At 45.4% G+C, this 24388-nt stretch overlaps 3 protein-coding genes across 3 annotated transcripts; 2 read left to right on the top strand and 1 right to left on the bottom strand.

Annotated features, from left to right (window-relative positions):
- Nucleotides 1-6430: 6430 nt before the first annotated feature.
- Nucleotides 6431-11645, top strand: ttc5 (tetratricopeptide repeat domain 5). The gene is made up of 10 exons (XM_064940398.1): nt 6431-6691; nt 7830-7962; nt 8401-8612; nt 9210-9354; nt 9609-9700; nt 9860-9916; nt 10014-10160; nt 10402-10616; nt 10882-11026; nt 11240-11645. The coding sequence occupies exons 1-10, from the start codon at nt 6629-6631 to the stop codon at nt 11357-11359; spliced, it is 1329 nt and encodes a 442-aa protein (XP_064796470.1). The 5' UTR covers nt 6431-6628; the 3' UTR covers nt 11360-11645.
- A 406-nt stretch (nt 11646-12051) lies between these two features.
- Nucleotides 12052-13650, bottom strand: LOC135515360 (E3 ubiquitin-protein ligase CCNB1IP1). Its single transcript, XM_064939033.1, has 4 exons — nt 13354-13650; nt 12922-13068; nt 12468-12636; nt 12052-12221 (listed from the first exon to the last, which is right to left on the bottom strand). The coding sequence occupies exons 1-4, from the start codon at nt 13648-13650 to the stop codon at nt 12052-12054; spliced, it is 783 nt and encodes a 260-aa protein (XP_064795105.1).
- A 2088-nt stretch (nt 13651-15738) lies between these two features.
- Nucleotides 15739-22964, top strand: si:ch211-212k18.5 (sal-like protein 2). The gene is made up of 3 exons (XM_064940393.1): nt 15739-16084; nt 17874-21217; nt 21438-22964. The coding sequence occupies exons 1-3, from the start codon at nt 16009-16011 to the stop codon at nt 21570-21572; spliced, it is 3555 nt and encodes a 1184-aa protein (XP_064796465.1). The 5' UTR covers nt 15739-16008; the 3' UTR covers nt 21573-22964.
- The last annotated feature ends 1424 nt before the right edge of the window (nt 22965-24388 follow it).

Here is a 24388-nt window from a genome sequence, read left to right as displayed (position 1 = left end):
AAATTGCTGTAACTGGTTGGTCTTCAACCAAATGATCTCATCAACACACTCATAGCTACGAGAGAAAGCAAGGGGAAGACCCACAGTCAGATTGGGCCAGTAAGTAAGTCAACTGTCACAAAGTTTGATGAATAAAGAGACTCACCCCAAAAGAAACACATTCTACACACAACGCCATAGCCCTAAAGAAAAGAGCTAGGGAGAAACATGGAGATTAAAACAGTCTATTGTAAATTCTAAGTGAAATATGTTAAAGCACCAATCAACATAATCTAAAATCAGGAGTTTAAGGCTTCTATCATTAAACCGCTCTGTCAGACCCTTTCTGCTGTAGTGCATGTTCATTAGCATGTACTGCTCTCCTGGCAGCTGATTGGTCGATTAGTAACACACTATTCCACTCATATCTGATTGGTGGAGGTAGTGGAGGTACCTGCCTGTCACCCAGAGGAAAAGGAGGCCATCGTCCTGGAGGAAGGGGGTGTGGAGCTTCCTTATCTCGATGTCCGTCAGAGTTCCATAGGGCAGCCCCATGTGGATGTCACAGGGAGGGTCGGCCATCACCACAGATAACTTTTCCAGGACACGGATGCCACAACAGATCCACTGTGATGTGGGACAAAACCGGATCAGGCTGGATCAAACTGCAGCATCAGACTGCCTAAGAACCATATCTGACTACTTTTGGAGGTAGCGAACATAACTATGTAGACAGACATTTTCTAATGTCCCCCTTTGGGGTTTACGAAAGTATATGAATTTAGAAAATCCAAACCTGTAGAGACTTGTACCAAAATGCATTATAAATACAAGTTCAATCTGTACTTCAATGCACATCTCTTGTGCATTATAAAAACAGATGAAGAAAGAGGTGGCGAGAGAGGTGCAAAAGTCAGAAAGGGAAAGAGGTAAGAACATAGGAGCAGGGAAGGCAGCATATGATTAATGAATCACAGTGCAACCCAAATATTCTCTCAGTTCATCACAATTACATAATAGTGTCTCTAGTCAGCCCAAAGGCTATCTTAAAAGTGGGTGAGGTGGCAATGATAGGTCTGCGGGTTGGCATCATCTCACATCAAAACATATCTGCAGACAAGAGACAGATGGAGACAGACAGCATGTTTAAGCCTTGTTTTTATTTTTTTATTCTAACATTGTTAGTCATAATAATCATGAGGTGCAAAACTGACCTTGGATCATTAACTCTGGGACTACTGCATCTCTATCTGTATTTCAATGTAAAGTATCTCTTTAATAATACTTCATGTTGACCTGACCAAGTGACCTCTCACCTCTGATCATGCTGTGGCCTCTATGTAGCCAGTTCCAATGCAGGAGGGGTTCACCGACACAGCTGATATAACCTAGAGGATTTAGGGTGAAGAGAGAAGGATGAAGTTAAGGAGAGAGACTGTTATTGAGAAAATAAAGTAGTTAAAAGAGACCGTGTTCAACAGGAATCTAGGTGTGGCCTCACCTGGTGTCCACACCACACTAAGTGGCGGCAGAGTTCTTTATGCTGAAAAACATGAACGGACACACGATGTAAAACAATATAGCGTAGTTATAGAAATAATGAAGTGTCTTACTATTCTCCATGGTTGACCGTCTTGCCTATTCTATGAAGGTGGAAGGAGCCACATTACTCCACAACACAATCCATCAATCAGATTGATACATGAGTGTGTCGGTGTGGGTTATAGGGTGTCTACTTGTTCTACATTTTGTCAATATGGGTGATTTAAAATAGCCTGTTTTGTTTTTGTACAGACATCACACCCTTACCTAAACAGCACCATCACCTGAGAAGTAGAAATCAAAGGGAGAGAAATGGGGAACTGAATAACTGCAGTTGACATAGTTAAGTAAATGGAAGAATATTCTTATTGCAATGTGAATGGCTCTTAAAAGAGCCTTTGGCTGTGCATAGTGTAGTCTATGGTGTTAGAGAACAGCTTTTCGAAAAAGTAGGAGGTGAAGATCTCCCGCACACAGATTGCCTCTCTTGCTGCGTTGATGAACCCCATCCTTGAAACATCCTGCAGAGCAGCGGACTTCTCCTCTGGCACACGGAGGTGAGCTGCAGATTCCCTCCTGGTCCTCGTGTCCATCCTCATGTAGTTATGCAGGACATAGGTAGCCTTCACACAGCTGAATTCCTCCAGGAGGCAGTCCCAGGTGACCCTGGTCACCCAACCTTGCAGTGCCCTACACGTTAACTGGAGGCAATCGTTTAAGGAATCTCCAGTTACAAGGTATCTGTAGGAATATGGAAGACAATGTAATTATTAGACTTTTACATCACCAGGTCATTGTGGATTATAATAATATCCCTGATAACAACTCATGATAACATTGGATTGATAGATGCATGGGCACACGCATGTGTAGTATGTGACAATAACAGGATCTTATCAAGGATAGCATCACAAATGAATACACAAATACTACTTGAAGCTTTGATGATGAGGTGATCATTTGAATCAGCTGTGCACCCCTTTGAGTCCCCAGGACCAGGACTGAGAACCACTGCTCTTCATTGGGACCTCTTCATATGTAGACAGGATTTCATAGCCCTCTTTATCTGAGGACAGAAAACCTCACAAGAAACAGACTAAATTATAGTCAAATTACACCCCACTGAATATTATGTTACTATTATCTCCATCTTCACTTCTAGGAATAGCCTACACAAACAAACAAACATAGTCAATAATACAGTAGAAAAATAAGTCTATATACAATGTGAGTAAATGAGGTGAGATAAGGGAGATAAAGGCAAAAAAAAGGCTGTGGTGGCGAAGTGAATACAATATAGCAAGTAAAACACTGGAATGGTAGATTTGCAGTGGAAAAATGTGCAAGGTAGAGATAGAAATAATGGGGAGCAAAGGAGCAAAAATGAATAAATACAGTAGGGGAAGAGGTAGTTGTTTGGGCTAAATTATAGATGGGCTATGTACAGGTGCAGTAATCTGTGAGCTGCTCTGACAGCTGGTGCTTAAAGCTAGTGAGGGAGATAAGTGTTTCCAGTTTCAGAGATTTTTGTAGTTCGTTCCAGTAATTGGCAGCAGAGAACTGGAAGGAGAAGCGGCCAAAGGAAGAATTGGTTTTGGGGGTGACCAGAGAGATATACCTGCTGGAGCGCGTGCTACAGGTGGGTGCTGCTATGGTGACCAGCGAGCTGAGATAAGGGGGGACTTTACCTAGCAGGGTCTTGTAGATGACCTGGAGCCAGTGGGTTTGGCGACGAGTATGAAGCGAGGGCCAGCCAACGAGAGCGTACAGGTCGCAGTGGTGGGTAGTATATGGGGCTTTGGTGACAAAACGGATGGCACTGTGATAGACTGCATCCAATTTATTGAGTAGGGTATTGGAGGCTATTTTGTAAATGACATCGCCAAGTCGGGGATCGGTAGGATGGTATGTTTGGCAGCATGAGTGAAGGATGCTTTGTTGCGAAATAGGAAGCCAATTCTAGATTTAACTTTGGATTGGAGATGTTTGATGTGAGTCTGGAAGGAGAGTTTACAGTCTAACCAGACACCTAGGTATTTGTAGTTGTCCACATATTCTAAGTCATAACCATCCAGAGTAGTGATGTTGGAAGGGTGGGCAGGTACAGGCAGCGGTTGGTTGAAGAGCATGCATTTAGTTTTACTTGTATTTAAGAGCAATTGGAGGCCACGGAAGGAGAGTTGTATGGCATTGAAGCTTGTCTGGAGGGTTGTTAACACAGTGTCCAAAGAAGGGCCAGAAGTATACAGAATGGTGTCATCTGCGTAGAGGTGGATCAGAGACTCACCAGCAGCAAGAGTGACATCATTGATGTATACAGAGAAGAGAGTTGGTCCAAGAATTGAACCCTGTGGCACCCCCATAGAGACTGCCAGAGGCCCAGACAAGAGGCCCTCCGATTTGACACACTGAACTCTATCAAAGAAGTAGTTGGTGAACCAGGCGAGGCAATCATTTGAGAAACCAAGGCTACCGAGTCTGCCTGATGAGGATGTGGTGATTGACAGAGTTGAAAGCCTTGGCAAGGTCAATGAACATGGCTGCACAGTATTGTTTTTAATTGATGGCGGATAAGGTATCGTTTAGGACCTTGAGCATGGCTGAGGTGCACCCATGACCCAATATATCACCCAACATGAAGTTAGGTAGATGGTGATATTTCATTCACTTAGCTAATTATCTATACAGTATGTGAAGTTGGCTAGATACAGTTGAAGTCGGGAGTTTACATACACTTAGGTTGGAGTCATTAAAACTTGTTTTTCAACCACTCCACAAATTTCTTGTTCACAAATTATAGGGTTGGCAAGTCAGTTAGGACATCTACTTTATGCATGACATGTATCACAATTCCAGTGGGTCAGAAGTTTACATACAGTAAGTTGACTGTGCCTTTAAACAGCTTGGAAAATTGTAGAAAATGATGTCATGACTTTAGAAGCTTCTGATAGGCTAATTGACATCATTTGAGTCAATTGGAGGTGTACCTGTGGATTCATTTCAAGGCCTACCTTCAAACTCAGTGCCTCTTTGCTTGACATCATAGGAAAATCAAAAGAAATCAGCCAAGACCTCGGGAAAAAATGTAGACCTCCACAAGTCTGGTTCATCCTTGGGAGCAATTTCCAAATGCCTAAAGGTACCACATTCATCTGTACAAACAATAATATGCAATTATAAACACCATACGACCACGCGGCCGTCCTATTGCTCAGGAAGGAGATGCATTCTTTCTCCTAAAGATGAAATGTACTTTGGTGCGAAATGTGCAAATCAATCCCAGAACATCAGCAAAAGACCTTGTGAAGATGCTGGAGGAAACAGGTACAAAAGTATCTATATCCACAGTAAATCAAGTCCTATATCGACATAACCTGAAAGGCCGCTCAGCAGGGAACAAGCCACTGCTCCAAATCCGCCATAAAAAAAGCCAGACTATGGTTTGCAACTGCACATGGACAAAGATCATACTTTTTGTAGAAATGTCCTCTGGTCTGAAAACAAAATACAACTGTTTGGCCATAATGACCATCGTTATGTTTGGAGGAAAAGGGGGAGGCTTGCAAGCCGAAGAACACCATCCCAACCATGAAGCACAGGGGTGGCAGCATCATGTTGTGAGGGTGCTTTGCCGCAGGAGGGACTGGTACACTTCACAAAATAGATGGCATCATGAGGACGGAAAATGATGTGGATATATTGAGGCAACATCTCAAGATATCAGTCAGGAAGTTAAAGCTTGGTAGCAAATGGGTCTTCCATATGGACAATGACCCCAAGCATACTTCCAAAGTTGTGGCAAAATCGCTTGACAAAGTCAAGGTATTGGAGTGGCCATCACAAAGCCCTGACCACAATCCTATAGAAAATTTGTGGACAGAGTTGAAAAAGTGTGCGCGAGCAAGGAGACCTACAAACCTGACTCCGTTACACCAGCTCTGTCAGGAGGAATGGGCCAAAATTCACCCAACTTATTGTGGGAAGCTTGTGGAAGGCTACCCAAAACGTTTGACCCATGTTAAACAATGTGTATGTTAACTTCTGACCCACTGGGAATGTGATGAAAGAAATAAAAGCTGAAATAAATCACACTACTATTACTGACATTTCACATTCTTAAAATAAATAAGGTCATCCTAACTGACCTAAGACAGGGTATTTATACAACGATTAAATGTCAGGAATTGTGAAAAACTGAGTTTAAATGTATTTGGCTAAGGTGTATGTAAACTTCAACTGTTGTTAGCTAGCTAGCTCATTTAGCAGTTTTGACCCTGCACTGTAGCTAATTAGCTAATAATACATCGTTTTTTAAAAACATTTTTGAAATGTAACATATTGACTTAGTTGAATATGTTCTCCCAGCCATGTGGGCAATTGGGCAGCAAAGTGTGTTTGTCACCAGAGTATTTTAGAGGATATTACTATTGAACTATGTACCCATTTAATAACCAGACCTTCATACAAACTTGCAATGCTGATTTTTTTTATGCATAATTGAACATGCTACCAGCTCGCCCAGAAGCGAAATGGGCGACCTAAGCGGCACGCGGCGATTTACCGCTATCAAGTGTACAGGCTCGGTTAGTTTAGCGGGATAATGTGGACCAATAGCTATGTGTGGACACCGCAACAACAATACATGAATTGTTCCCTCTTGTTGGAGGAACATCGAACAGGTAACTTTTTTTGAAATCATACGATTTTATTGCAAGTAGGATTTTTCACCTCGCAGAAGTAGTTGAAATAATATGTTTAGGTTATGTTAGGTCGTGGCTATTTAAAATAAATAGATTTGTTAAAATGAGCAGAAGACGGATGTGTTTTGGAAACGGACACATTTCCGGTTCGAAAGGGGACACTTCCGGCGAAATGTTTGTTTTAATGTCTATTGTTCAACAACTATCCAAATTTAGATAGTTCATTAGTTAGCAGTCTGCGGTAAAATAAATTATAATAATACAAACTTCGATTTAGTACATTCACGAAATAAGAGTTGTTTAGCAACGAATATGGTAATATATCCTACTGCTGACCCCTCTAGGCCAGCAGGTGCTGTGTTTTCAATTTAGTTTTCTTGAATTCTTCCAACAACCACCAGGGAAAGATGGCGGAAGTGGATAAGGATGGTGATCCTGCGGCTGAGAAAGATGACCTACAGATTTTAAAGGTATTGCTAAAAATCCCTACATGTAATATATTGTCATGAGGTTTCTTAATCTGACTATTTTAATGAAGGTCTTGTCTAAAGTTAGACAGATAACATCTTCCCTTTGATGGTAGCTAGTTCGCTCTCCTCCAGATTCGTTACTATAACAACTGACACCGACGGTCATTAATCTACCAAAATCTGTTTGTGTTTGGTTTTTAGCTATCCCGAGTTGGTTCTCTCTAAATCTGCCGATTTTTCTCTATATGTTTATGCATCAAGCTCCTCCGTTAGCTAGTTAACGTTCGCTAGCTAGCTTTGGATGGTGTGCATCGTTCTTAGTTACAATCGCTCTCCATTTGCTAACGTTAGACAGCTAGCCACGATGCAGCCAAATAAGTTAGCTTGCTTAACTTGCTGCGTCATCATACCTCATAGGCTCTTTAAAAAATACACCTTGGTCTATCGTTACTTCTTAAGGTCCAAGGTCAGGACCTTATATTGATACTGCATCTGGCAGATAAAGCAACCAAATACTCCATCTTAACGTGAATCGATTCTAAATTGTGATACAGTTTCAGAAACATAAAGCCCTATTACTTTCATATCGATGTTTAAACCGGCTTTATCACAGTTGTAGCCGACAGTGTTTTTCAGTGACAACACATTTCTGGCAGCCTTCTTCCATTACACAGGTGTTCGTTCGGGGGCATGCCAGATAGCTAATTAGCACAGGTTGTCCCTCTGTCTTCTGTCTGTCTACTGTAACATGGATATCCGATCTGTGGGAACACTAACCCTATAAAGGTGTGTATCAATGAAAACTTTCTCACTGATACGGTCCTTTGCTTTCAAAACCCTACATGCATGTTGATGTTTGTTGGGGCTCTTAATAAAACTCACTCTTACAGAAGACGCCTTCTTCCAATAACTCTTATGTGTAATGTAATGGATCCCTCATTGCCAATGAGCATGCATGCACCCACTCATGCAAGGATCCTAGCCTCATCAAGTCAATTTGCAGTCCAGTCCTATTCAGCAACACATTGCAAAATCATATTCTTGCATCATCATCTGCCTCTAATCATGCATCTAGTTTCTTTCTCTGGTATCAATACCATGGTATCAATACCAGTTTCCATCTCTGTTTCTGGGTCAGGAACTAGTGGATGAGTTGTATCATTTTCGGGATCATTACTTTGAGACTCACAGTGTGGAGGATGCAGGGAGGAAACAGAGTGATGTGGCACAGGAGATGGAGAAGACTCTAACGAAGCTTAGGGAGAAGGAAGGTGAGATGACAGAACAGAAAAGGAAGGTGTGCTGTCATTTAGTAACTACACATATAAAAAAATAATATACTGACATTTTGCATGATAGCTTTGTATCCATTTGGCATTTCAATGTTTAGCTACACATATATTTTACTGCACTATTCAGTACTCACACTTGCCTGACTGGAGAGAGGTGTCTTTATGCATTATGTATTCATCAATGACTTACATAACTAAGACTATTTGTGTCCAGCCATCTCATCTAGTCTTATAAGCGCTGATGTCGTCCACCAGCCAGCTCTCTCATACAGTAGCAATTGAGCCTGGGGACGAGGTTACATAAGCACAGTGCTGACTGAGTTGAGCTTTGCCTCCATTTGATATCTAATATGTGGGGTTACATCTTCAAACACAAAATAATTCAATTGACTACAGAATAATCTCTGTCTTCTCCAGAGTCGTATAAGCACAGCGCTGAGTTCCTGCTGCTGCGGGGCCGCTGCCTGGGGGTGGTCCCAGAGTTTAGCACCACCGCCGAGGAGTGCCTGTCCAGGGCTGTGAAGCTGGAACCTGGGCTGGTGGAGGGCTGGAATATCCTGGGGGAGCAGTACTGGAAGAAAGGAGACCTGACCACCGCCAAGACTTGCTTCACTGGAGCCCTGCAGCAGGTTAGCAACAATACAGTAGTTATACATTTTATTTGCGTAGCTGCGCGTTATTTAATTTATAGACCGCAGGAATCGCACAGCTCTTGAGGTTAACTGGAGAGAGCGATGTCAGTGTCGTACTGTTATTGTGTTGAGAACAAAGTATTCTGTAGAGCCTTGCTGAGAGGATAACATGAATAGAATGCATGTAAAGTGTGCAACACTGGTTATAGCCTTAGTCCTACACAAACATCTGTTTCTCTCAGCCTTCCAAGCCATAGCTCTTCCTCTCCCATTGTTTCCACCTTTCTTTGTCTCTCTCTTTCTTTTTAACTTCACATCTTTTGTTCACAAAGGTCTCTTTTATCCTCTATTCCTAAATCATTTACATTGACCTACCCCGAAACCAATATCCATTTATAATGTTTTTTTAAGGAGTTGGGCAATATTTTTTTGCTTTATTGAAGAGAGAGTACAGTGATGGAAGAGTCAAAGGGCAGTGTGCCGGATTGGAACCCATTCCAAATCTGGCATAATTGTGCTGGACCGCACAGGCTGTGGATTCCCTGGTTTTATCTGGATTATCCTCATCACATATATTTTCTCCCTCCCTGCCAGAAAAAGAACAAGGTGTCTCTGCGCAGTCTGTCCATGGTGCTGAGGCAGCTACCGGGCGTTGATGAGCAGGGGAAGAGGGTCCTGGAGAGTGTGGACATGGCCAGGCAGGCCGTACAGCTGGACGTCACAGACGGCACCTCCTGGTGTGAGTATGATGGGTTGTCTCATAACAGATATTCACATTTCACATGGGGTTACTGGGGTGGAGTGTGGGTACAGTTACATACGTTGGAGATGTGGACGGGTGTAAGCATGGTGGGAACTGATTTTGGCTGTAATTCACGTTCTCAAAAGAGAGGATAAAAGATCAGCAGTTTATGTAAATGACTGGTATGAGAAGAATGTCTTAATAGTGCTGAATATGAGTGGAACATTGAGTTATTGGCATTTCTTTGACAGACATCCTAGGAAACGCCTACATCTCCCTGTTCTTCACCTGCGGACAGAATCCACAGATGTCTCAACAGGCTCTGAGTGCCTATGCACAGGCTGTGAGTTATTATGTCTACACACGCACACCAAACTTTTTATTTATTTATTTTTATACAAAAGCCTGGCTGGACAGTATGGGCAAGTCAATTTAATTCTCAGGCAATAATCGTTGTTCAGCAACACTATATAATTCCTTTCCTCTCTGTTCTCTCTCTCAGGAGAAAGTGGACCGAACAGAAACCTCCAACCCTGATCTACACTTCAACAGAGCCACGGTAACACATTGTTTACATATTCTGATATGATTGTTACACTAGGCATGTGAGACATGAATTACATCAGAAAAATGCATGATTGTGTCCCCTCCTTCAGCTGTTCCAGTATGAGGAGATGTTTGGGTCTGCGCTGGGGGGGTACAGCCGGGCTGCGGCACTGGACCCCGCATGGGAGGAGCCTCCAGAGAGGGAGAGGCAGCTGATGGAATACCTGGAGAAACTCACAGCACTCACAGAGAACAAGGTAGGACAGGAGAACCACCCACATTCTCATAGATAAACTGCACAGGGCACATCAGTCTCCAAACTACATCTATCAGCAGTTCATGGGATCTGTCTAGGATATAAACTCAATAAATAAATACAAACGCATTTCTTATTACCATTCACCGATGCAAAGGAAATTGTGTTATAAATCACCAGTAGGTGGTGGCAGAGTACTATTCTTTCTCACTTGTTAGTCTGCTACTCTTTCACCCCTACAGGGGAAGGTGAAGGCCCGGCGCCTGCGGACAATGCTCTCCAACCTCAGCACGTCGGCCCTGGGGCCGTGCTCCTCCCCTCAGTTCCGCTCCCCCGCAGGCCGCGTTGGGAGCCTGGAGCCCCGCAACCTGTCTGCCTTGACACACGGCCACAACACTGGGGTGGCTGCCCTGGGCAAGGTGGTGTTCAGCCTGGCCTCCGAGGGACGCATGGCCTTGTGAGTCTACCTTCTAGTGATAGAATGCTATCTGTAATGTGGGACCTGCTGTGTACTTTGTGTATCTGTTTGCATACATGTTTCTTTATGCATTTAAATAATGATAGATAGCATTTTGTGTCCTTTTGCTTAATTATGAATGTTTTTCTCCATACCATACAGTGCATTCCCTTGGTTGAACATGAAGTTTTATGATGAGTTGTACTCTTACTGTACATTCTCTATGGTGGATAGACAGTAATGTGACTGTCTCTCTCTCTCCCAGTACGTTTGGCATCGTGGACAGTGAGGAGACCTGCTGCGTGATCATGGTTTATAACACGGCAGACAGTTGGGGTGTTCTGATTGGCGACTCAGTGGTCATCCCAGAGCCCCAGGTCAAACGCCACAGTGTAGCCCACAAGGACCAGGTCAGTCTCTCTCTCTCTCTCCAGCTAACATGGACCACTGCACACAACTTGTGATAGGAATGTTATAACATTGTGAAAACAGGTCAGTGTCTACAACAACATGCAGTACTTGTGCTATAAACATACACAAAGCATCTGACTAGAATAAAAACTGATTGCACTGTCCAAAGATGCAAATGACCTATTCTCTCTTCTCCCCTGTGCCTCCTGCAGACATTTGACTTCCGCAGTATACGAGTGGACTCTCCCCTACTCCTCATCGTCAATGGCAAGAGACAGAATGTCCAGGCTCAGACTGCAGCCTCCGTCAGTTACAAGCCCCAGAGTGAATGAGAGGAGGAGGAGGGCGGCGGAGGGAAGAAGCATGATGAGCGAGTGCCTTTTTTTTTTTCCAAAATGTTTTCATGTGTGAGTTTTGTAAATAGTAGATCCTTGTTATGTTAGTCTTTAGGAATACACTGTTTGTACATATTTATAAATACTTCTTCTTTTTTTTTTGTATTTTGTGGGAGGGAGGCTGGGGGATTTTGTAAATGACTGCCTACAATATGATAATTCATTGCGATGACAATGGTGTCAGGCTTATGTGTTCAAGACATTAAAACAAGCATCCCCATTCCCCAAATATTGTGTCTTTCTCCAATGTGGACATGATTTCACATGCATGCTTTATATAGTTGATCCTCTTTCACTGGAAGGTAATCAAACCTTTCAATGAAAAATAACATTTTAGTAGAATAACATACACCTTTCTTACAATGGTCATGCTGAATTTTATTGACAAAATAAGTGCAATGCAAACATAAATGTTGTATCAGAGCATTTTGTCACGATACAGTAACTTCGGGTAAGAAAAAGGCAACTACAATATGAATATCAAACCATCCTTGGATAACCTGACAGTCTACACTATGATAATGCTGTCATTGATCCAGCAGCCAGGTACCCAACCAGCGTTGCCTCAGTCAGACATACAATTATTCTATTCATTCTAATCCTGGAGTTCTAGAATTGGAATTCTAGTCTCAGTATTTCTTGAGTAAGGCCCGGCCCCTGTCTCTGGCAGGAGAGCTGAACTGGAAGAAGGTCTTGGCTCCAGCATCGGGCTCCAAGGAGGAGAAAAGGCGGCTGTCCCCCTCAGGGCCCATGCCCAGGAAGTGAGGACTCCCTCGGGGAGAGGGCTGCCTGACCACCCCTGGGAAACGGGCAGGGGGTTGAATCTCCAAACCTGGTATTCTCTATGCCTCTTTTATACGTTTTGTTTTTAACCAATCCTTGCAATCCTTGTTTTTAACCAATCCTATGGGGAAGTCCTGAGTTGAGACAAGTGAGCTGAACTCAAACTTTCAAGCAAATTCCTAACGACATACACATTATTTTGCACAGACAGAACTCCAAGATGCGTCTCTAATCAGGATTCAGACCCTACTCCCTCTCTAACCTGTGTTGAACTCCGGGGGTCCAGGCTGGCGTGGTGCCTCTCTGTCCCCCACCACCATGTTGCGTAGCCTCAGCGAGTCATAGAGCCCCTGTAGCTTCTGGTACTGTCTGTTCCTCTCCATCAGACGCTCTGACACCTCACTGTACTTCCTCTTGTACTCCTCCATCACCTGAAAGAGACGAGAGAGGGATACCAAGGAGATGGAGGGCGATAACGAGTTAGAGTATATAAGAAGGCTAAATAAAAGTGATTGGGTTATGGTTAGGGCTGAGCATTCATTTCGGGTGTTGAAGGGCCACAGTGGGTTGCTGGGTGCAAGGCATTTGTTCTGGCCGAGCAGCACTAATTGTGATGAGTTGAATCAGGTGTTAGTGAGCAAATGGAGCAAAAGCCTGCACCCAATAGGAGACTAAGCTTGCCCACTCCAGGGTCTGATGTGACGTAAAGGTGGTACCTTCTTCAGTGAGGTGACCTCCCCTCTCATGGCATTGAGCTCCAGCTCTCTGCTCTGGTTCTGCTGGGTCAGCACCTTCTCCATCTGTTTCACCTGACCCTCGACCCGGGACAGACTGTACTCCTGGAACATACGCTCCTGGTGCACCTGAAACACACACACATGCACACGCATGTCGGACACAAGCACACACACCATGAGAAGGTGATGGTATAAGATAGATTTGACACTCCCATTTCTTGAATTGTGCCCTTCATCCCTTGTCCTGGGGACCCACAGGGCGTGCAGGCTTGGTTTGATCAGTAGAATCAAGTGTGTTAGTACCAAGCTGGAACAAAAGCATGCATACCTGGAGGGTCTCCTGGACCAGGCCTGAGATAAACTATGGAGTAATTACATACTGTGAATGTCATAGGCAACACACTGACATACCTGGTAAGTCCAGAAAGCCAGGGCACGGGCGCTTATGTCCAGCACTGTCTCTGGCCTCAGTCCCGCCAACACCATGGCCTTGTACTCCTCAGATGGCGACAACTCAGTGCGCACGATGTCCAGCTTTCCAGAGAGTGCAGAGGAGCAGGCTGGGCATATTGCCGGGGAGCGGCTGAACTCTCCGGATCCATGTTGGTCACAGAAGGCGTGAGAGCAAGCTGTGACCCAGGCGAACCCACACAGCTTCGCCCGACACTTTGGGTAGTTGCATAGCAGAGTGTCGTCGCACATAGACATGGCTGTCGGGGACAAGAACAACTTGGTGAAACTTCACACACAGAGGTTGATGATGTAACGTGTCTCAATACAAGGTATGCAACATCCAACCTCTGCCATCCTTAGCATACTAGCATGCTAGCTAACTGTCATACTGCTACTACAAATACCTGTAACGTTAGTTCTAACATTTCTTTCTGAAATTAGTGGCTAGCTACAACTCTATAAAAATGTAGCTGTGTCCAATACTCAATGGGTTCAACAAACTTGCCTGTTTAATTGGGCAAAAGTAGAACGTTTGAGGAATGTTTTGATGCTAAAGGTTTAATAGCTAGCTACAGTACATGTCTTTGAAGCGGGCTCGAATGAAAATTCTGATTGGCTTGCTAGAAATGTCAAGGGACCAATCAAATAAGTAATTTATTATAGACGTAATAAAATAGATATTACTCGTTGACTTATGTAGTCAAAACTAAAGTTAAATATATTCCTTAATAATAACAAGGAAGGATAATTACACGTTTTATTGAGTTCTGCGTTGTTGGTAAAATAATGCATTGTTTGTAAAGGGCTTGTAGTAAGCATTGTATTATTGTAAGGTTTACACCTGTTGTATTCGGTGCATGTGACAAATAAAATGTGATTTGTAAGGGCATCCATTTTTACGAGTGAAAGTTTTGGTAACGTTTTGCCTATTCATGTTTGGAATACTTGATTATTTTTTTATACAGGTTGATGCTATGCTTTTTATTTACTTGGCATTGGTTTAATCCTCACACATCTTTGTACAATCATTGTATTTACCATGCTATTTTTTATTTGTATTTATTTATTTCACCTTTAATTTAACTAGGTAGGCAAGTTGAGAACAAGTTCTCATTTACAATTGCGACCTGGCCAAGATAAAGCAAAGCAGTTCGACACATACAACAACACAGAGTTACACATGGAGTAAAACATACAGTCAATAATACAGTAGAAACAAGTATATATACGATGTGAACAAATGAGGTGAGATTAATTATTTTGGTTCCATTTAACCAGCCTTTTGCTGTTCATTCCTGTCCACCATGTATTGAGTGGGACATGTATGCGAGACACCTACTTAAAAAGGGTCCCTTTTCTCTCTCTCTCTCTTTTTTATCCCTCCTCCACGTGGTACAGGAGTAAAGGCGGGGGGTGAAAGAGGGCATTGTGCTGGAGCAGCACTGGATCCGGGGGTTCATAGTGAGAGAGAAGAGGTGCTCACTCAACTGTGTCCAGTGCGCCATTGTCGTAGATTCCCATCTATTCTCTGCCTTTTAAATAAAGCTCTGCCTGCGCACCAGGACGCTGGTAGAAGGGGGGGAGGGGGGGTCAGTGTGTAGAGTGACATGGAATGGAACACATGCATGTTCTGATGCGGAATGGATGGAACTGCTTCATCAGTCTCACACCACGTCTTTGTTGATAATTAGCCATATGTAAATCTGTGTGCAAATGTGCTCATTCATTCTGCAACGGTTGGCCTATATGATTCCTCTTGCCCTCTCCGTGAATAATTAGCACATAATGATCACCTATATTGCAATGATAAGGCTATTATTATTTCCCAGTCTCTTGACCACTTGTAGAGTAAATTAGTATAATTTAGCTACCACAAATAGAATCAGTATTTCGTGTGTTTGATAAGGATTCTGATTTGGTTATTTATTAACTTGTTTACAAAGGCTAGTACAAACATTTGCTATCACTTAATTCCTCCAAATGTTGTGCCAAAATAATGGTCCATGAAACTAGGCAACATTTCAAAGTTCGTCAATAAATTGTAGTTGAATGGGTTCAAACAGCATGCAACAAGTAAAGTCATATATTTGATTTATTCATGTGGATTTTAACACCCTTATGGTGATATTTGATTGAGAGTTTAGTGATGGCGTGAAGGAAATACAGAGAGAAAAGGGAAAACCAGGGAGTCGGTGTTCCGCGCCATTGAAATGCAAATAGCAGTGAGGAGCACGAAGAGATTGTATGTGTGTGTGTGCATGTTATTATGTGTGCCTGCGTAGGCTATGTGTATGCAAGGGAGCGGGGGTGGGGGCGCCACAAATTGGGCAAGTTTGGAGAGCGAGAGACGATTTTAGAAAAACAGCCACACGCACTAACGGCAGCCTCATATGACACGGTGCGTTGATACGGATTTCTATTTCTACCCCTCTTTGTTTTCTTACGTGCAAGGGATAAACATTCGATAACATCACCTAGATGCAGACCGGACATTCACATTTTCCTGAAATTTGAGTTTTGACCGATTCTGGAACTCGAAGCCAACAAGTGCTTAAAGTGGCCAGTGCTGTTTAATCGGCTGATGCCCCCTTTCTTTCCGTCTCCTCGTGAATCATGTCACGCCGGAAGCAGAAACGACCCCAGCAGCTCGTTAACTCGGACCCGGGGGGCACGCGGTTACTATCGCACGGTGAGAAAAGTTTATTATGGGTATTCTAAGGCATGCGTATGTTTTTATTCCTATGATATTCCCTATAGTTCTATGAATGAATGAAGCAACAACTAAAGTTACAGGTTGTAATTTACAACTATAATGGTGATCAATAAGGTTTAATAAGGTAACGTTAGATAAGGTGGAGAAACATGATTTAAAATCCATAAAGTTACAGGTTGTTTATTTTAATTTAGATGCACTTTATGTATGTCAATTCCTCCTCACATATTTCTTTTCACATCTAGAAAGTCGTTTTACTCAGGTGATCAATCATCATAACTTGATCTGTGTATGTCTGTGTTTTATGTTTGCGTATTTTATATTTACAAAAAGCCATTGCCTCTTGCAATACATTAGAGTTTAGTGGATTGCTCAGTCTGCTTTAGCTCTGCAATGGGCCCCAGTAGGGTAGAGCTCCAGGTATGAGCTCCAACTTGTCCCTGTGATCTGGATGGTAACATCCATCTGTGGCCATTTTCCTGTGATGCTTAGTCCTCCAGGAAACTAGCAGTCTGCTCAGAATGACTACTGGAGGTCTTTCATTACTTAGAGGAAAGTCTCCCTATCCACCAACAATGAGGCTGGATCCGTGGGGGGAGGAGGGGTCTTTTTGGTAAAGATTAATCTCTCTCTGCGTTCTCTTCTTCTCTCCATGCTTTTCTCCCTCATGTTTCATTTCCTCCTTGCCCCCCCCCCCCTCTGAATGCTCACTGCTGAATGCTTCCCTCTCTACCCCCAATTCTATTGACCGTATACACCTACCCAGTTGGGGGGTGCTCAGTGTGTAAAATTCAAAGGGGGGTAGAATGCAGAGTGCATGTACCTTCAATTGAATAGCATTTGCTGCACAAACACACTTTAAAAATACAAATGACTTCTTAGAACTTCTGCAGGTAAATTTCCACAGCGAGGAACTTGTTTCAAAGGGACTGGTTTTGAACACCTTTAATTCTGCGAAAAGAACCAAGGCGGACTATTTGGCAGCAGTAGTACAGTCATTAATACCATCACTACCCCTCTGGGAGGGAATAGTTAGTTTGTCTTTCCATTGTCCACCCCCCCCCCCTCCTTTTGTTTCTCTCTCTTTCTCACTCTGTGCTCAAGATTCTGAAAGAATTTGACCCCAGAGCTCTAAAGATCTGAGGAGCAGACCAATCACAAGCCTCTGGACAGTGCCCAGAACTCTTAGCGTGTCCCAACCTCTGACCCCTGATGTGACGTCAGGGGGGAAGGGTGAATAGGGAGATGAAAGACGTGAACTGCTGGAGTGAGGGGCGGGTTAGAAGGGGTTATGGGTTTTCTTGGCTATGGCCATTGTCCTTTTAAACATGTTGCCATAGCAACAAGGTGGTTTGTGTTGTCAGAAGATGTTTGGAGAGTTTTCCTCAGGAAAGAAATAGAGTGGACAGAAGACAAGATAATGTAAGGGGAACGACTGTGACTCTCGGCATGTTTGTTGACTACTATATCAATATTTGCTAATGCATTGCTTTACATGATAAGACTGAAGCTTTAAGCTTGAATTTAATATGGAAACATTAGCAATTGTTGTAATCGATGATTACAGTTAAAAGTTAGGACTTATAGACTTACTTTGAGCTCCCACTTCAATTCCATAAAGAACGAGGCTCGCACCCTGTCTTTCATGGTTCTTATGAGGACTTAACATCAACAATTTGATCATGAAACTGAACTTTTCATTTGGTTGAATAGAGGGATGAAAAGGTACCAGTCCTAATCCTTCTGTTTCTCTCTCTGTCCATAGATGACCAGCTGTCAGCAAAGTCACCGTCCATGTCTCTGGGCTCAGAACTGACCTCATCTGGGTCCTCCTCGTCCTCCCCCACCTCGCTCGAAGGCCGACAGCCCCCCCTGGCCCCGCGACCGTCCCCCGGGGGTCTCCACGCGCCCTCCCTCCCCAGCGAAAGCTCTCCGCCCCCCCACTGGCCCAGCCACATCGCCCCCTACACCACCTCTCTTCCCAACACCCACTCATCCCTCTCTCCAGACTTCCCTCACCCCTCTTTATCCTCCCAGACCCAATCCCTGCCACTCAACCTCAATCAGACATCGGGCCACCCCCTCTCCCATCAGGCCCACTCCCACGCCACTATGACCTCACCACAGATGGGCAGCTCTGCCACCATCACTACCTCCTCCTTGTCCTCCTCCTCGTCTAGCCTCCCTCCCCACCGGGAGAGCACCAGTCCTGGGCATCAGAATGGCTCCAGCCCCATGGTGCCAGGGCTGGGCCAGATCCAGGTGCCACCGACCCTGGCTGTGCTCCTGGAGGAGCTGAGGATGCTGCAGCAGAGGCAGATCCACCAGATGCAGATGACTGAGGAGATCTGTAGGCATGTCCTCCGGTTAGGAGGGGCCATCTATACCCAAGACACCTCCCAGGCTGGTAGTGGAGAGAAGAACCAAATACCTACAGCAGGATCCCCCTCCCCACCACATCATCCCTGTTCTGCCCCTGTCCCATCCTCAGCCTCCCCTCTCCTGGCCGGACTCCCCTCCCTCCTCCCCCAGCTCACTGTGTCCAAGCCCAGCCTCTCCTCTCACACTAATGGGAGCAGAGCCCCAAACTCCTCTACCTCGCCCTCATCCTCTTCCTCCACCACTTGGAGCTCCTCGATAGTCTCCTCCATGCATCCTCTGTCCCTGGGTCTCCCCCCGCACTATCTCCATGAGAAATCCTCCAACACCTCCCCCTTTGGCCACAGCAACGGGGTCAGCTTCCCCACGCCACCCCTCCCCACCTCCAGCCACTCCCAGGACCACCCGCTGCAGTCCAGCTCCTCCCTGGGGTCCTTGTCCTCAGCAGGACGCCCTCAGCATGCCTGTAAGTTTTGTGGGAAGGTCTTGAGTAGTGATTCCTCGCTACAGATCCACCTGCGCTCCCACACGGGTGAGAGGCCCTACCATTGTCCCGTCTGCCTCAGTCGCTTTACCACCCGCGGGAACCTCAAGGCCCACTTCCTGCGTCACCGCGAGCAGAACCCTGAGCTGTCGCTCTCGCTCCTCCCCCCGGCTCTGGAGCAGCCCAGCCCTGCTCCCGTCGCTGCCACCACCGGCCAGAGACGTAGGAAGCGCCGGGCAGAAGACGAGGAGCCGCCGTTCGGAGGCGTGAAAGGAATGACGGAGGGAATGGCACTCGGTTTCCTTTCCGGGGCATCTCCTCGCCCCTCCCCTTCCTCTATACCTATGCCACCCAGTATGGATATAGCACTGTTGTCCACGGCTCACTCCCTTTTACAGCTGAACAGGGCCTCTGCTGCAGCAGGCAGCGCCTCAGGTAGTGTGTTACCGCCATCATCCTCATCCTCCATGGGTAGCCAGTTCAAAGGGGCGAAGCAGCAGAGGTTTGATGAGAACACCCCTCCACACTCCGCCCTCCACCCAGGCTCCCCCTATTCCCAGCTGGCCCACTTCCCCAAAATTCTTTTCCCCGGAGGACCCTCGCCCCACCACCTCGCCCTCCTCCGTCCCCCGGGGACCCACCCCTCTACCTCCCACCTCACCTCCCCCCACACTCAGCTTCCCTTCCCTCCCTATCCTAAACTCCCCACGTCCTCCCCGTCCTCCTCCTCCACCACCTCCTTCACTCAAACCTCCGACACCTCCAAGTTGCAGCGACTGGTCCAGAAGTTGGAGAAGCAGCCCCAGGGCGGGGGCCAGTTTTCCTCCTGCGGCCCAGCAGATGGCTCCTCAAACGGGGAAACCCACGGCCACGACCTGACCACAAGCTCCAGCGCCTACCGCAGGGAGATGATGGCAGCCCTGGGCCTTGGCCCTAACCCAAACACTGAGGCCATGGTGAGCAGCCGGGGACAGGGTCTCCCTGTATCCAACAATCCCGCCCTGGCCCCTAACCAGTGTGGGGTGTGCCTGCGGGTGCTCTCCTGCCCCAGGGCCCTGAGTCTCCACCAGGCCACCCACCTGGGCGAACGCCCCTTCCCCTGTAAGCTGTGTGGACGCTCCTTCTCCACTAAAGGAAGCCTGAGGGCCCACCTCGCCACCCACCGAGCACGCCCGCCCAATGCCCGCACCCAGAACTCCTGCCCGCTGTGCCCGCGCAAGTTCACCAATGCCCTGGTGCTGCAGCACCACATCCGCATGCACCTGGGGGGCCAGATACCCCCAGGGGGAGAGGGGGAGGAAGGTACAGATATGACCCAAGAAGATCTGGGCCAAATGACCACAGCCTCTCCATCCAAACCCTCCAGCCTCCAAAGCCTGCACCCCCTGGCTTTAAAAATGACCAGCTCCATCTCTAACCCTGACTCGCTGGTCAGCAGCTTAGACTTCGGAGGTCCAGCTACCAAGCAATCCCAGGCAGCTGACCCGAGCCCCCCTATAGAGGGGGAGTGTGAACCCTCGCCCTCCACGGACAGCATTAGCCCACCTCTGACCCATAATCCCTCCCCAGAAGATACCATGCTCCTGGGGGAAAGATATGAGTCAGACTCCGGCCCGTCTGCAGCCTCTCTGGAAGACTTGCAAGACTCCCCAGCTGACCTTTCGAACGCCAGCCCAATTAGTCTACCCAAGACATCCTTGACCAGCTCCTTGCCAGCCTCAGTGGGGAATGGTGAGGAAGAGGAGGAGGAAAACATCCCTCTTGCCCTCTGTGTCTCTAGACCAGCTTTGGATACTGATGGTAGTAGGTCAGGAGGGCTCATCAATGGCTCTGGCTCAACCACAGTGAACCAGACCAACTCTCCAGATGGACTCATCTCTAGTCTTGAATCTGATTCCACCCCAAAATCCCCTGCCGCCCTCAACCCTACACCCACGCTCACCCCTCCTGCCAGCCCTAAAGCAGCTTCAGAGCCAGCCCAGTCCCCCAGTATCACCCCAGCGGAGCCCAGTCCTGAAGGGGAGACAGACCCACTTGAAGGGGCAAGTGAGAGCACAGCATCCGGAGAAACCTCATCGGTCGAGGGGCCTGAGAGAGAGAAGCAGACCCCTAGCTCCACGGAGGAGAGTGACAGGGCTCCAGAGGAACCAGAGGCCTCCCAGCTAGCCACCCCAGCCTCAACGCCCTCCAAACCCTACTCCTGCACCCTGTGTGGGAAGGCATACGCCAGTCGCAGTGGATTAAAGGTCTGAAAAGCATAAGATAAGGATAGAATGTAGTAGTACCATATGTTCTTATGGATATACAGAACACAGAACACTTGACAGAAGCTAACTTTTGATTCTTGAGGTTGGAAAATTAAAATAGTATGGCGCAATCACCCTATTTCTTATGTTTTACTGTGTTTGTTTGTGTTTGGGTGGCAAATATATTCTAATTAAAGTTATGTTCTGTCTCCATCAACAGGGACACATGAAGACACACCCTGTGTTGACCAACGTTCCCACCGAGACTCCTCCTCCCGCCACCCTGACCAATGACAATGAAACTACGGAGGATCCGAGTTCGGTCTCAGCAAATGGAAAGGAGGATGAAAAGTAACGATTGGCCAAAGCTACTGAGAAACGTGTTACCTTAGAGAATCAGCCAATCACTGCTGCATCTGGGAAGGAAGCAGAGAAACCCGTGGACACTACTGAGTAAAAAGACATGATTGGCTGCTTAATGGCATCAGTCAGTCTTTTTTAAGGCCCTGACAAGGGAATGTATGTTCTTCATATAATTAGAATTGATTCTAGAATGATTGATTTTAATTCTGTGTAGTTTTGGTACTAGTCAGTTGGGTCTATTTTGTCTGTAGTAGAAGGTTAGATTGTTGTGAAGTTTTAACTCAGTCGGCATGGTTACGATATCACTATCTCAAAGAACACAACGAGGCCTTATTGACCACATGATGTCACAGAATTGTCTTGTAGTGTAACGGCAACCAGTGTGGTTATGTGTGTTGGATCGCAATTGAATAGATGAGCAGGGATGTATGTTTTAGAGAGCAGCTAGTTCTAGTCAAACATATGAATGAAATTCACATTTGATTTTTTTTAAATGGGGATGAAGTGGAAGGAGAAAAATGTGTTTTCACTCTTTAGGATCTATGGTACGTTCTCCATACCAAAACAGGCCGGCTTAGTAGTAGCAGTTTCCTTGTATATATTAACCCCGTTACTATTTGTAGTTCTTTTTTTTACTGACTTTTTAAACTGTCTTGCTGCTGTACTTATGTTTCAATGGAGTTGCACTGACTCTGTACACTACTGTCTATACATCCATTGAAACAAGAGATTATGATGGTGATCATGATAGCGTTACATTGACCAGTTCGTATATACAATGTATTTTGGCAATCCTGGTTCCTGCTGTTGTGAGTGACCATACAGCAGGAACCTGAGAAATGAACAATGATGACTTATATCAGTGATTGTAATTGGTTTATCCATAACTTATTGGATATATCTGCACAGGGACATACAGAAGTAGCCTGACAGCCAAATAGATTGTGTTATGTTTCACTGTTGTGAAGTTTTGGTACCAGGCTGGTGTTGAAGTATAGCAGAAACTGGTGTATAAATCAACTGAACCTCCCGAGGACCAGGAGGAACTATGTCAGATGGATAACCTCATCCCTCCATGTCTGTTGTCTCTTTCCTCTTCCCTTTCTCTTTCTCTCCTCCTCTTCCCTCTCACCCTCCATTCCTGTTCCCTCTTACCTCCTCTTCCTTCTCTCCCTCGCTCTCTCAAAGCACTTGAGAGTTCAAGTTTTCTGCCCTGCAGAAATGGTCTGCTCTGTCCTACATTAGATCAGTTTAGTTTCACTACTTTATTTTGCCTTCGTATGTTATTTCCCAACCATTGTTGTTTTTGTAGTTATGATGATAACACGTGCTTCCCATATTTTTTTATGTCAAAAACAGAAAATAAAATACTTCTGATGGTGAAAACATAGCTTTTTGGTTGTCTGTCTGTGTATATTGTTTATCTCTCTGTCTGTCTCAGTATAGCTGGTCGCAGACTATTCATCTATCTGTTTAAGTATTCTGTTTGCATGTCAACATGTTCTGTATGTCGGAGTGCGCTCTGTCTCGCTGTTTGTCTCACCGCTCTGTATGTCTGGCTGTCTGTCTCACAGTTCCTTTGACTGGACGCTATAGCCATCTACTTATTCTGCCTTTTTTGGCCTCACTTTCTTTTTGTATGTTTCAGTTCCTCGGTGGTTCTGGGGTGTGTGTGTGTGTGTGTGTGTGTGTGTGTGTGCATGCCTGTGTGTGTGTGAAAGGGATAATCAGTGCTTGTGTGATTGAAAGTGCAGCTGTAGAGGCCCCCCTCACCCCCCTTCTTTCTCTCTGTCATACTCTCTTTCATACTCACCCTCTTTCATTTTCTCTTTCATTTTCCCTCTCTCTCTGTCCTCCCCCTCCCAGTGTAATAGTCTGACACATAGGAAGCTTTAATCCTTACACAATGATAGCCCCCCCTCCCCAAGCGACAGTGAGCGGGACAGGGGGCAGCACACACAGAGACCTGGGCCAGCTGTCTCCAAAATGGCCGCCTTAATCCTCCAACCACCCTTCCCACTAGCTGGGGCTCCTAAAACCATGACAACCGGTAACCAAGGAGAGGAATTTGGGAGCAGAAAGGGGAAAGAGACAAAGGGCTGAAAAGAAGCCATGTGTGAGAAGTTTGTCCACATGCGTTGGGAATGAGACAGAGACATGTCTCAATCAAACAAGCAGAGTTGGAAAGGGATGCAGGGATGGTGGTTGGGTTTGAGAGGAAACGTGTGGAGGTGTCACACAAGTGTGGAGGGGTTACTTGATCAACTTTTGATGACATAGGCTACCTATAGATATTGATCAGTTGAGAATGCTTTATTAATGTTTATGGACAGCTAATATCTGCCTTTAATCGATGTATCATCAATGATCAGTGGTGGAAAAAGTGCCCAATTTTCATACTTGTGTAAAAGTATAGATACCTTAATAGAAAGTTACTCAAGTAAAAGTCACCCAGTAAAATACTACTTGAGAACAGTCTAAATGTATTTGGTTCTAAATATACTGAAGTATTAAAAGTACACGTAATTGCTAAAATATACTTAAGTATCAAAACTAAAAGTATAAATGATTTCAAATTCCTTATATTAAGCAAAGCAGACAGCACCATTGTCTTGTATGGATAGTCAGGGGCACAATCCAACGCTTTACAAATTATGCATTTGTGTTTAGTGAGTCCGCCAGATCAGAGGCAGTAGGGATGACCACATGTTATCTTGATAAGTGCGTGAATTGGACTATTTTCCTGTCCTGCTAAGCATTCAAAATGTAACAAGTACTTTTGGGTGTCAAGTAAAATGTATGGAGTAA

This window comes from Oncorhynchus masou, chromosome 27 (assembly GCF_036934945.1).
Source record: "Oncorhynchus masou masou isolate Uvic2021 chromosome 27, UVic_Omas_1.1, whole genome shotgun sequence".
NCBI lineage: Eukaryota > Metazoa > Chordata > Actinopteri > Salmoniformes > Salmonidae > Oncorhynchus > Oncorhynchus masou.
The sequence above is the reverse complement of the archived record's forward strand: the minus strand, read 5'-3'. Positions and strand labels throughout refer to the sequence as shown.